The sequence below is a fragment of the Cotesia glomerata genome, linkage group LG2 (assembly GCF_020080835.1).
Source record: "Cotesia glomerata isolate CgM1 linkage group LG2, MPM_Cglom_v2.3, whole genome shotgun sequence".
NCBI lineage: Eukaryota > Metazoa > Arthropoda > Insecta > Hymenoptera > Braconidae > Cotesia > Cotesia glomerata.
The window spans coordinates 21,776,845-21,789,886 of NC_058159.1; the positions used below are offsets into that span (position 1 = coordinate 21,776,845).

At 28.8% G+C, this 13,042-nt stretch overlaps 1 protein-coding gene across 8 annotated transcripts in view; it reads left to right on the forward strand.

The window, feature by feature from the left end:
* Nucleotides 1-1,154: 1,154 nt before the first annotated feature.
* Nucleotides 1,155-13,042, forward strand: part of LOC123275544 (lachesin-like) — a 68,233-nt gene continuing 56,345 nt past the window's right edge. The window contains exons 1-2 of one of the 8 annotated variants that reach the window (XM_044743714.1): nucleotides 1,156-1,820; nucleotides 1,978-2,128. In XM_044743714.1, the coding sequence (XP_044599649.1) occupies nucleotides 2,082-2,128 (47 nt within the window). In that variant the 5' untranslated portion in view covers nucleotides 1,156-1,820; nucleotides 1,978-2,081. Of the gene's footprint in view, nucleotides 2,129-13,042 lie in introns of all 8 variants that reach the window. The other 7 variants (XM_044743712.1, XM_044718386.1, XM_044718384.1 and 4 more) reach the window with 7 other exon arrangements.

Consider the following 13,042-nt stretch of genomic DNA (forward strand, 5'->3'; position numbering starts at 1 on the left):
TAGCGCACTATATCAGGTGGATTGCTCTCGCAATAATTAACCGATCGCAATTAAATCTCGTGGAAGTAGAAGTGAAATATTTTTGATAATGAGCCAAATTGGTTGATTAGTTTGGGAATAGCATGGATACTCCAAATTTTTTTTTTTTCATTTATGTACTAATCATATTTCTGTAAATTATAGTGAAACAACTCTTTAACTATAAATTTCATGTCAAAAGTTCAATGTTTAATAATTAATTACACAAAAACTCTTGGTCAGATTTTTTTGGAAAAATTATTTCATTAGTTATTTAATGGATAATTTATTTTTTTGAGTACATAACTTTAATGTCCGATCACACTGAAGTAAAATAAATTTTTTAAGTTGTTTTACAAAATATTTTGAAAACTCGTAGATATTTCTCATTTTTTCTTCAAAATTTTCTCACTCCACAGTTTTAAAATTTTGTCTAATTTTTCATCTCAAAATTAATATTCTATACACTATTTAAAAAGTAAGTGATATTACAGCAGAAAAATGAAGCTAAGCATAAAAAACAAAATATGTAAGGCTTATATATTAAATAAGCTAGCTTTTTGAAATTTTTCTGTTTTAAAATAATAAAACCAACCCTTTTATTTTCAGTGGAGCTAAAAGACACTTTCTAAAAAGATAATCAAGTGTCTTGTGAGTACCCGCGATTAATTTCTCAAGGCATGTCGAGAGTTGGTATGTTACAAATTAACATCAGTGCTTTGATAATGCAGGGGATTAAGAAGACTTGCCTGGGGTTTAAGTTCTGTTTTTTCGCGTTAAAGCCTTTTAGTCTTTCACACTTTGTAACTGTTCTTTTACCAACTAAATGAATGTATATGTATTATATATATATATATATATATATATATATATATATATATATATATATATATATATATATATATATATATATATATATATATATATATGTATTTATATATATACATTTATATGTACAAACTTTACTTTGATATATATCTTACCTCGTGATATTCGTGAGTGAAGCATGTTCGTTCATTTAATGTCTAAGCAGCATAGTAGGGGATGGAAGTAGTGTATTTGCGCGCGCGTTATCTTCTCGCGCCGTCTCTCTTCATCCCATTGGTCCTCGCGTACGCCGAAAAGCATGAGGTGGATTTTAACGCGGTACCAGCAGTTTACCGGCGTCAAGTCGACCCGACGGACGCGCACCAAAATCATTTAAGCTCTCAACAAGCCAAAGGACACGTGCACCTTCTCGTGGTTACTTTTGTACGGCATTTAATAAAACGTTTCTCCACTGAAAAAAAAAAAAAAAAAAAAGAATTAATAAGAATTTATTCATGTTTATTTAATTTTTTTGTTTTGTTTTTATCTGTTGTATTTTATTTGATGGTGACAGTGGGATCCTTTATTAATTTTAATTTAAAAATTAAATTAGTTTTGTTGAAGGCGAATCTAAGATGAAAAGATTGAAAGAAAAACTAAAAATAGAAGTAATCATTTATTTTGTTTAAAATGACAAAGAGTATGACTTTTAAAAAAAAGCCACGTGATCGGCTTATAGTTTTTTTTGATGGATGAAAAGATTTTTCAAGATTAAATGTTGAATTTACGTCGTTAGTGTGAAGTGGTGAGAGTTTGTCCAAAGTTGTAATTCTATTTATTTTTTTTAATTCTTTTTTTTTTTAATATTTTTTTATTTTTCATTTTTATTTGGAAGGACGCTGTCATTTTTATTGCCGTTCGCTTGCTCAGTGTTTTCAATTCTCGCGACTCTGGTGCTTGGCAAATTGACATTGGGAATTTGCCGAAGATCAGCGGTAAGCCGAGATTATTATTAATATCTGACGAAATTTCTCGTCATAAGTTTTCCCGGGAGGGATTATCTATGACGTTTAATGATATACCGTCTGGAATCGGGATAAGGGTTTTATTGGTTGATCATTAATGTGTTTTATATTACTTTGTAATACGGAGGATTTAATTAATCTGCCTGAGGGAAAGTATGACTTCAAAGTGGCTACGAAATAGTTCAAATGTAGACCATTTCCTGCAAATTTTCACTATTGATTTGGTACGAAATGGTGAACATGGATGTTTTATTTCAAATTAAAATCTTATCTATAAGGTGAGATATAATGAAAAATTGATAAAAAATTTTCTCAAGGATAGTTTAATTTTCTTCAAAATTTACTGCACAGCTTTTCCGTACTTTCAGTAATTTCCTAAAAATATGTAGTTAAAATTTTTACAGAAAAATCTTTTTGCTTGATCATTCGATTAAAATTACTTCTCATTGTTTGACTTTTAATTGTTCTGAAAATTTATAAAATACAATAGAATTGATGAGAATTTTTCCAGTGAAAGTTTGCTACAAAACATGTTACAATTTTTGCCAGAATTTGAATGTCAAACTTTGAAAAGCAATTTTTATTGAACTAAAATAATTTTCTAACAATTTTATTTAATAAACAATCTAATTCATTATAAAAAGAATAATGTGTTGAGTAAATTTTTACATAATTAATTTTTATATAAAATTATTTAGACTAGCCAAAAGACATTTTATACAAATGTAGAAAATTTTTTAAAATATCTGATGAATGATGATTTTCGATTATTTCATCGATAACGTAATACATTGTTAAAGATAAAAAAAATATAAGTAAATAAACAAAACAAATCAAAGAACTGTACTGAAAAAAATTAAAAAATTGGTAATTGGTAGATTGATTTTTAAAAAAGGGTACTTGAAGTTAATAGCTATTTTTTAAGGTAAAAAAATCAACTTTTTTAATTTAAGTCTCAAGAATTTTTTACTGTTGAAAATTATAATGAGAGAGTTTTTATCGTCGGTAGGTTGGGTACAAAGCGGGACAAGTTGCAATGATTGACGTTTAGTTTATATAAATTCCAATAAAATGTGATCTGATAATCCAATTAAAAGTTTCGGTCGCTTAACATCTTGGAAGATACTTGAGAGTATAAAAAAAGTTATTTGAAACATGAAATTTTTATAGCTTCCCCAGAGATTCTTAGATGACTCTGATAATTTAATTAAAAAAATATTTTTTTTAAATATTATACATCCATTTATTTGCTCCCCAAATAATAATAATGGTTATTTTTTATTAGTTATTAGTTTAAGTGACGTGCTTCATTCTTTAATTAAGGTATAATGATAGTAAAAAATATGTAGAAGCTTAACTGTTTTATACTCTGTAATTAATTATAATATCTGACAGATCAAATTATTAAACATAATTGTTTATTAAGGTTTATTTAAAATTAATATCAAATTTCCGTAGTATAAATTTTTTTAGAGATCACATAAACATTTGTAGGTTTTTTTTTTTACGTGTCAAAATTCATCTTTTTTTATGAATATCATTTAGTTTTTTCGGAGGATCGTTGAAAAAATTATTATAACGTTGATTCGATAGAAATTGGTATTATATTATTAAACTGTACTTTAATTGCCAAGATTTATGCTCGTCTTAGTTAATTTGATTCCATAAAAACTTTTTTCCGTAATTGAGGATTTATTAATTATTTTATTTCAAGTGTTGGTTTTTCCAACCCTAAAGCCAAATAAAACTGCTGGGAGATTTATGCGTCAGAAATTTTATTAGATATCCGTCTGGCATGAAAAGTAAATTGTATTATTTTCATTCCAGAGAACTGACTTTCAACAAATTTTAGGTTCAATGGAAATTTTCCACCGTAAAAAAATAAAAAATAAAAAAAAGCGGAAAATTTCATGTTATTTTTATTCTACTTTTTAATACATATATAGCAATTCATCATAATTAAAAAAAAATCAACTTCTAAAGTTGAAACTTTCAAGTTAACTCAAGTTAAAATTTTCAAAGGTAACAAGGTTGATCACCTGAAAAATTTCATATGTGTTTTTATGAAACAATTTGACTGATACCGTAGCTAGAAAGAATTTTATATTCCTACAAATTGATCACGGTTTAGGGCTATTGCACGACTCATGATGCGAAGCATTAAAAAGTGCTTTACGATCGAAAAATTTGGTTTTCCTCGATTTCGCAACTATTTAATTAATTACATGATTCGTAATCCACGTAGTCTAATTAATGAGCGCATCATTCGATAGATAAATTAATGGAGATTAATTCTGTTATTGATAAAAATCAATTTAAGATAAGAGAACCAGAAAAAAATATCTAAATAGTTAAAAGGAAATTCCTGCCAATCAGCACATTTTCCGTTTGAAACACCCTCACTTGCGTAAAAGTTCACGAATTTAATCAGTTTTTTTTTATTAGCTTGATATCCACTTTGTGGAGATTGGTATTGCAAATGGTCATCTTACTTAGTGATGTTAATCGTTATTACTGAAAAACTAAAATAATAAAAAATACACATGAGTGTTTGTACACCTATATATATCCGTATCAGTAGATGTTTTACCGACGTCCATGACAGTTGATGCTGGCGCACACTCAGTGCCCATGATCAGTTTAAAACACCGTGCGATATTTGAAATAAAAAAATAAATAAAATAAAAAAAAAATTAGGAAAACGGTTGACCCTGAAGGCCATCCTTGCAACTTCCCGTTACTTTCGTAATTAAGCGCTCAAAATTGCACCTATTACGTTTTTGAGCTCTTCGAGCTCAAAAATATAATTTTTGTGTAGTTTTGAGCTCTCCGAGCTCAAAAGTCTGATAGAAGTTTAAAAAGACACTACACGGAAAGATTAGAACCCAAGTGGTTCGTGTTTTGCACCAGACTCAGTCGTGTGCAAGAAAAAATGGAAGAAAAATTAGTTTATACCAGACTGAGTCGTGTGCGCACACGACTCACTCGTGTTCTGCACCAGACTCAGTCGGGTGCTGCACCAGAATACGTGCATAATAACCACTCTGGCGCCGCACACGACTGAGTCTGGTGCAAAACACGAACCAGTCGGATTCTAATCTTTCGGTCTGATCAATTTGTGTTTAAAAGTATATCATAGGATTTAAAAAACCGCGTCAAATGCCGCCAACCGCATGAAAATCGGTTTATTCATTCAAAAGTTATTGCGGTTTGAAAATTCAAAAAGTGTTTTATCAAACTTCTATCAGACTTTTGAGCTCGGGAAACTCAAAATTACACGAAAATTATTTTCTTGAGCTGGAAGAGCTCAAAAACGTAATAAGTGCAATTTTGAGCGCTTAATTATAAAAGTAGCGGGAAGTTGCGGGGATGGCCTTCAGGGTCAACCGTTTTCCTAATTTTTTTTTTTTTATTTATCGAACAAATGAGCATTATAAGTCGTGCGCTTTTGGATTTGCCAAACTTTTTGTTTCTACAAACATTTTATTATAAGGAAACATGTAATAGTATCTTGTGTGACTAGTGCGGTAAGTTGTCGATTATCCATGAGAGCTAAATTGAGCGTCCAAACCAAGTGAGTGCGCTCATTCGCTCGAGTGGGCAATCGACAAGACCGCACGAGTCGCAGATATTATTTTTTATCACAAATACGACGATAAATTCCGGTACAAAGTTCGGATCCGAAGGCAAAGTCCCTCCAGACAGAAAATAAAAATTGAAAGTTATAATTAAAAAGTAAAAAGTTTTGAATGACAGCAATAACTTTACAAACAAAAATGAACATGTGTTTGATATAAATTAGTTAATTATTTTCATATTAATTTAAATATATTAAAAAATTGAATCAAATTATTAAGAGTTGAGGAACAATTTTTTAATTCTTTTATTCAGGATTAAATTTTCTTCAATGCTAAAATAAATTGATATATTTCATGCAAATAGATATAGTGACAATAATAATTTTACCCGGATAAAATTTGATTCTAGAATGAAAAATTGACGCTAAATTGCTATTTGTTTCAATCTTTTAGCATAAATCAATTTTGAATCAGTTACTTCAACCTTACTTTTACGCACCTAGGAAGGAAAGTAGGGCATTCCAACCCGCGTGGAGAATTGCCGCGGGTAGCAAACGCGCGGAGTGGAACGTTTAAACTGAAATCTTCCCACGAAAACAAGAGCACAAAATTTGAACTTTTAGTTACAAATATGATGAAAAATAGTATACGTGCCAGCGAGAAAAGTAGGATATCTCAATCCGCGTGTTTGTCACCCTCGCCTTCGGCTGCGGAGATAATTTTACACGCGGGTTGGAATGTCCTAATTTCCTCCCTCTGTGCGTAATATACTATTAAGGGTAGCTACAAATTTTAAAAATCGTCAAAATAGATTTTTTTTCTGTTTTCAATTTTATTTTTAGTCATTGTAAAATTTTTAAGGTTAAAAACTATGTACATTCTGAAAATTTCGATATCTTGATTTTCAAAGGTTACTCAAGATTTGAAAAATAAAAAAATGTTTTTGATTTAAGAAGGAATTAAACAAAAATGAAATGTAGTTCTTCAAATTGTATTTAATTACCAAATAAAAATTTTAAAATAATCAGAAAATAAAAGATTATTTGAGTCAATCGATTTTTTGTTGGATGCCGAATATATTTGTCATTAAAAGTGTAATATTTATACTTAGATTTTTGACTATATTTCTTATGAAAAGAAAAATTAAAAACATAAAAAATGCCATTTCTTACGTTATTGAAAATTTTTACGAATCTTAAACGATCCCTAAAAATTTTTTTTTAGCTGATCTTAGAAGAGGGCTCATGGAACATGATAAACTGACATATTTTCATAATAGACTTGAAAAATAAAAAAAACGTCTTTTTTTTTGCGCCACCTTACATATGGTGAAAACTAGGCTTTAGTAGTAAAAACCTTATAAATTAAAAATTAATTAAATACTTCCATGTCTCAATTTGACTACTTTAAAAAATTTAGATCAGCTTCGGAAAGTATTGTACATCAAATTCAATTACTCAGATTAACCATGTATAAGTTTTAATATAACGGTAATGTCTGCACACTGATGTTCTTGGTATTCCTACAAGGAAGATAATGAATCTTACTAATTAAGCTACAACAAACTAATGAAGAAAATAGTAAGGATTACAATTTGAAGCAGAATTTTATCATTAAAATCTAAAATCCTTTATATAAGAGATTCTAGCTCTATAACCAGTTTTACTCAAAATGCTCTCATCACTTGGACAAGATTAAATTAGCTTTAAGTGTCAAAGTATCTTAAGTGGGTTCAAACTGCTACTAGTTCAAATTCAATTGAAATATTTTTTTATTCTATTTTAATTGAATATAAGGTAGGGATTTATAGAAACTAACTTTGAATCAAAAGTAGTCTGATTGGGTATTTAGTTAGAGGCACGTTGAAAAGTGGCTCAATTTGTGAGAACAACTAAACTTGAGAAGCTCTTATCAGTTGACTTTTCCGTAAACTGTTAATAAACTCGCGTAGACAGTAAAATTGATTTCAGAGTTGAACATCTTTTAAGCTCCTTTTAACCTTTTGTTAATAACTACATTGATCTTGTATTACTATCGTATTATTTAGAAATAGCCGATAATCGTAAAAAAGTATTAATCATTCACGGTCAATGTTCAAAGAGGCTTCTTATTGGCATACTTTATAGTGTTAGTAGATTTTTACAAAAATTGTCATTTGTTAAATAAATCATATAAATTTATACGTCTACACAGTGAAAGATTTTTTGTTATTGCATCAAAAAAAAGATAGCGAGTCAAATGTAACAGAGCTGATTAAAAAAGTCAAGTATTTCACTTTTTTATTCTATAAATTAAGTAATTGGCTACACCCATCTATACTGAAAACAATATATCATGGTCTTTTCGAAAGTGTTATAAACTATGGAATTATTGCTTGGGGTGGTGCATATGATAATACGTTGAAACCTATTGTAAATTTACAGAATAAATTGATAAATAAAATGAAAATAGAAAATGAAATGTTAGTACCTTTAAAAATCAACCAGTTTTTTGTTGTGAATGTGCTTACTTATTATTTTACAGATTGTAAATTAATGCACTCTGGGAGGTTTATAAACACACGTAATAGACAGATAACTTTACGAAAATTAATAAAACTTTAAGTACCAAAATCTAAAAGCTCTTGAATGCAAAAAGAACTTATTAAGCAAGAATTTTGGGAGGTGGATTAGATCTATTGAATTATAAATTAAGATAGTATATTAGTTAGCAAAATATTGTATAATTAGTTGTAAGAAAACTTATACTTTGTACATTGCATTAGCTAATGAATTTCTTAATTCGATGTATATATAATTGAATATTATTGTATTTTTCTGGTGTCTATGCACAGGTGTCATGCACCTCTATAGAATGTATATCAGAAGTAAAAATAAATAAATAAATAAAAATAAAAATTTATTTGTTAAATAATTAACACTTTCGTGTTTTGATTTAACACGACAGTATCAAATTGATGCTCAAAAATGTTAAATATTTTACAAAACAATCTCTTACACTAACTTTTTTTGAGACAAAGTATCCATATAGTGTAAATGCTATTAATTAAAAAAAATAGTCATACTAAAAGCCACTTTTGATTAAAGAGAAATATTCTTGATTCAAGAAAATTATTTTAAAGAGGACCTGATATTTTGATACAATTGCTCGTATTGAAACTCGTTTTCTTAGGATAGAGAAGTTAGAATTCTAGAATCAAGAGTAATGTATTATCTTCGTAAGATACAATGAAATTCTTCACCGAAAAACATTATTCCTTTCAACTGAAAATAATTTCGTATTCTTTTAGAGCAGCATAGTAAAAAAAAACGAATAAAAAAAATTTTTTTTAGAGAAAGATATTTTTGAATAAAATATAAATTACCTAATTTGAAAATAGGATTAAAATTTTTTAATGACAAACTTTTTCTGTTTGTCTTCAAGTGTTATTTTCTTTATTCGTGAGTGAATTTCTTGAATTAATTTAAACTTAATATCTTGAAACAAAAGTGAAATTTCAAAAATAATATTTTTCTTAAATTAAGTCAATTTTTTTTTCTTTTTTTCAGTATAAAACGACTATATTACCTCGGCCATAATATTCTTCAGTCTCGGAAAAATAGAATAAAATAAACACAACGAAATTTTGTTATCAACACAACAAAAATAGTTTTCATAGTTTGTGACTAAAATAACTTAAGCAGAAAATAAAATCTTATTGTTAAAGTTGAATAGAAAAGTAGGCCCGAAATTGATAACATAAATACTGTGCAGCGGACGGTGGTCCACAATTTATGGGCATTGTAATGACCCTTAATGTTCGCGAGTAGTTTGAGGAAGAGGTAATGAGCGTTAGGGTGTGGAAAAAGAGGGCACGCTCTTGTCTGCGATCCTGAGAAAGAGAACTCTAGTATAAGGATAGAACACCTTTTCCAGTTCTAGCACAAGGATACCAATAACAACAGCCGAGAATGTCGCTAATTTTCTTATGCATCTCCTCAACCTCCAGCCTTACTTTTTTCCACTATTTTATCCCATTCATTTGCACTAGGATGTATAATAAATTGTCAACGTAAATCCGTTCAATTTAGCCCGACTATACTGTAGGCTACTCCACTACTCTATTATTTTAATTTTATATTCCTGGTTTCTTCACTTTTTTCAGCTATTACGGTCTTTTTTATAAAGTTTTTTTGCCATTTAAATGACGAATGGCCTCATAAGCTATTCATCAACATGGTCATTCCGATTCTGTCTTCATTCTTATGCAAAATATACCACATCCTATGGATCATTACGAATGTCAAGGACAGAAATTTAACGTTCGCTTAATGTTATCAATGTTTTTTTTTTTTCTCTTCTTCCATAGCGTAGTACAGTACAGCATATAATACTCTTAATAAATTATATTTCCTATTCATTTCTCTTTATCGTATTTCTGTTTCACCTTTCTTCGTTCTCCCGATGCTAATGTTGATGTTAATACTTTTTATTTTCTCTTATTTCTTTCACTATTTTTTGTTTATTCGAGTTGAGTAATGAGATGTTATATAAATCATGACATTCCACAGAATGGTTTTGAACGAACCGATGTTTAATCTCAGTAAAGTTCTTGACTAGACACAGTTACGTGGAGTAGTGTGCATAGTATTCGCAAACGCGCGGTAACTGTCCAAATACGATACGTCGGTATAGATGTTCGAAGGCTATCAATAACGAGGGTATTCAAGTTACAATCCTACATCTCGTTCTTGTCGATATATCTTGTTTAGGTTGTTTGCCTGTCTCTCTTGTCTAATTATACAACGTCAATCAATTGTCCATTGTTTGATAACTCCTAAAATAATAAATATCTAAATTGATAACATTTTTCATACTCACCTTCTTATTTCTTCTTTTCATTTGTGAATAGTACAACTTTTTTTTATTCATAAGAAGAGTGTAATAGATTTTTATAATCAATCAATTAATTATTTTGACGTCCATTATTTCAATCATAATTAGACTTTTGGATTTATTATTATCAATTTATATCACTCAAGGCAGCTATCAACAATGAATAATTTTGTTTTGGATTTATTACACTTAGAAATAAAAATACTTCTGGTAAGAAAATTTTCTTGATGCAAGAATATTATAAATAATTGATAATTATTGAGAAAAATTGATCAAAGCGATTAAAAGAGTTTTTATTTAATTCAAGTAAATCTATTGGTATGAAGCATAAATTTATATTGATATTTTTTTTTATCAAAAAATTAATAAATTAAATTCTTGAGCCAATAAATCCTGGATAATAATTTTTTTTTCTTTGTATGTTATTCGCAAAAACATTCTAGAAATTATACTAGACTCATACGTGTAACTTGGATCCTGATGAATTGCTCAACAGTCAAATTGTCTAAATCGTGTATCAAAATCCATTAAATTTTATTTTTATCGGTGTGTTCGACAATTCTTCCACCACTTTTACGATTTAAGCAGAATAGATTTTTTTAATTATAGGAAAGTGTATTTTCATAACTTACCACTTCAATAACTTTAAAACGATGAGTAACAGAAAAAATTCTTTAAATTGCCTCTTGAGCTTTTCCTAGAAATAAACTTCTTTCATCATCTTGAATCTTTAATAATCTCTTACAAAAGTTTATTTTTATAATAAATTTTTATCACTACGTAATACAACAAGAAGAAAATTTAGAATTTTTTAATAGTTTGTTGGTTCTATAAGCTAGTTCGATCGTATCTTTTATTGAATTATTGGTTGCTGATCTCACCATAGTAATATTATTTTACCTGTCTGACTGTTTTACTGTCTTATATTGTTGAGCTGTGCCGGAATAAATTAAAAAAAAAAAAAAAAATAAAAAAAAAGTATCTGAGTTTTAGTCATAGTGGTGAGGGATCAGGTAGCTTAAACGGTAAACTACCTGACATGTAATAGTGGAGATCCAGGTTCGATTCCTGACTTATTTACGATCATCATTTTTTTACAATGATTTTTGCTACAATGAGTAGAAATTGTCTTTTTATATTTATTATAATGTCCTCTCTGAGGATTGATCAACAAAATAAAGAATCAATCTTAGCCAATAAAAGAGTATATGATAAATATGGGCTGTTTATCATAATCTTCAATTGATTAAACTTTATTTAAAATTCGTTTTAAAATTATCCAAACTATGTACTTTTTGATTAAAAATGTCCAAAAATCTTTGAGTTAAATTTTTTTTAAATCATAAATCATAATTTTTATTTTTTACAGTCACACAATGAATGCAGGTTGTTACACAGTAAAAATTTTTTTATTATTATGTAAAGTGTAAAAATTTTTGTGTCAAATATTTAACGTTTTAGTGTGTTGATTTATTACAATCGTTTGTTTTGTTTGATCAATCCGTTTTTCGACGCACTAAAATGTTATTCGATACTTAAGTAACACCTTTACCAATGTTACATTAACACAGAGCTGTATTACTTTTAACACAGAGCTGAGTTACTTTAAATATAGAGCTGTGTTACTTTTATCGTTGCATTATGGATTATGTTGAATTAAGGTAATTCTTCGTGGTATAGTGTATAATCAGAGAGCATTCACTACTGTCGAAAGGTTAATAATATTGTCAAATCATTATTTACCACAAAAATACTATATAAAAATGTTTAAATTATTATATATCTACAACAACACGAAAAAATGCTACTTTTTTTTTAACTTCCCACTAAGAAAATTAAAATTTTTTTTTTATTGATTAATCAAAAAAATATTCTTTTTTATTCTGCTCGTTTTTTTTTTTTCCAATTCTGTAGAGGAATTTTTTAATATGACAAAAAATATTTGGGTACTCAAAAAGTTTTACATGCTTTAAATAAAAAGTAAGCCTGACGATCGCGAATTTTGTTTTTTAAAATTTTGCTTTCGAAATCATCAAAAATTCTGAAACTTCGAGATTCATTGGTAAATGAGCTCTCCGAGCTCAAAAAGATAACTTTTCTATGCTTTTTAGCTTTTCGAGCTCAAAAGTCTAATAGAAGTTTGATAAAACACTATTTTTTGAGTTTTCAAACTGCAATATCTTTTGAATGAATGAACCGATTTTCTTGCGGTTGGTGGCATTCGACGCAGTTTTCTAAGCCTCATAATGAATCTTTAAGTTTGAATTGATCAAACAAGAAATTTCGGAGTAATTCCGAAAAAACACTTTTTTGGGTTTTCTTTCCTGCACGATATCTCTCGAACAAATCAACCGATTTTGACCGGATTAGCGGCAATCGACGTGGTTTTTCAAGGTTAAGAGCTGAGTAGTTTTTGGAGTTGATCGATAGAGCCGTTTGAAAGTTATTTCAAAAAAACCACTTTTGAAAAAATTTTTTTTTAGTTTTTTTTAGATTTTTCGAAATCCATCGTTCCAATTCGAACCAAATTGTATTCAAAATCTAAGTTTGGCCAAGCCCTTTCGAATGGCACCAACTGCGATAAAATCGTTCTAACCGTTCAAAAGTTATAGGAAGTGTACATACTTGCACACACACACACACACACACACACACACACTCGGGGCAGAAGAGATACTGCTACCGGGCACGTCTCCCCGAGCGGATGGGAGAACGCCAGAGCCATATAAACACCTGAGT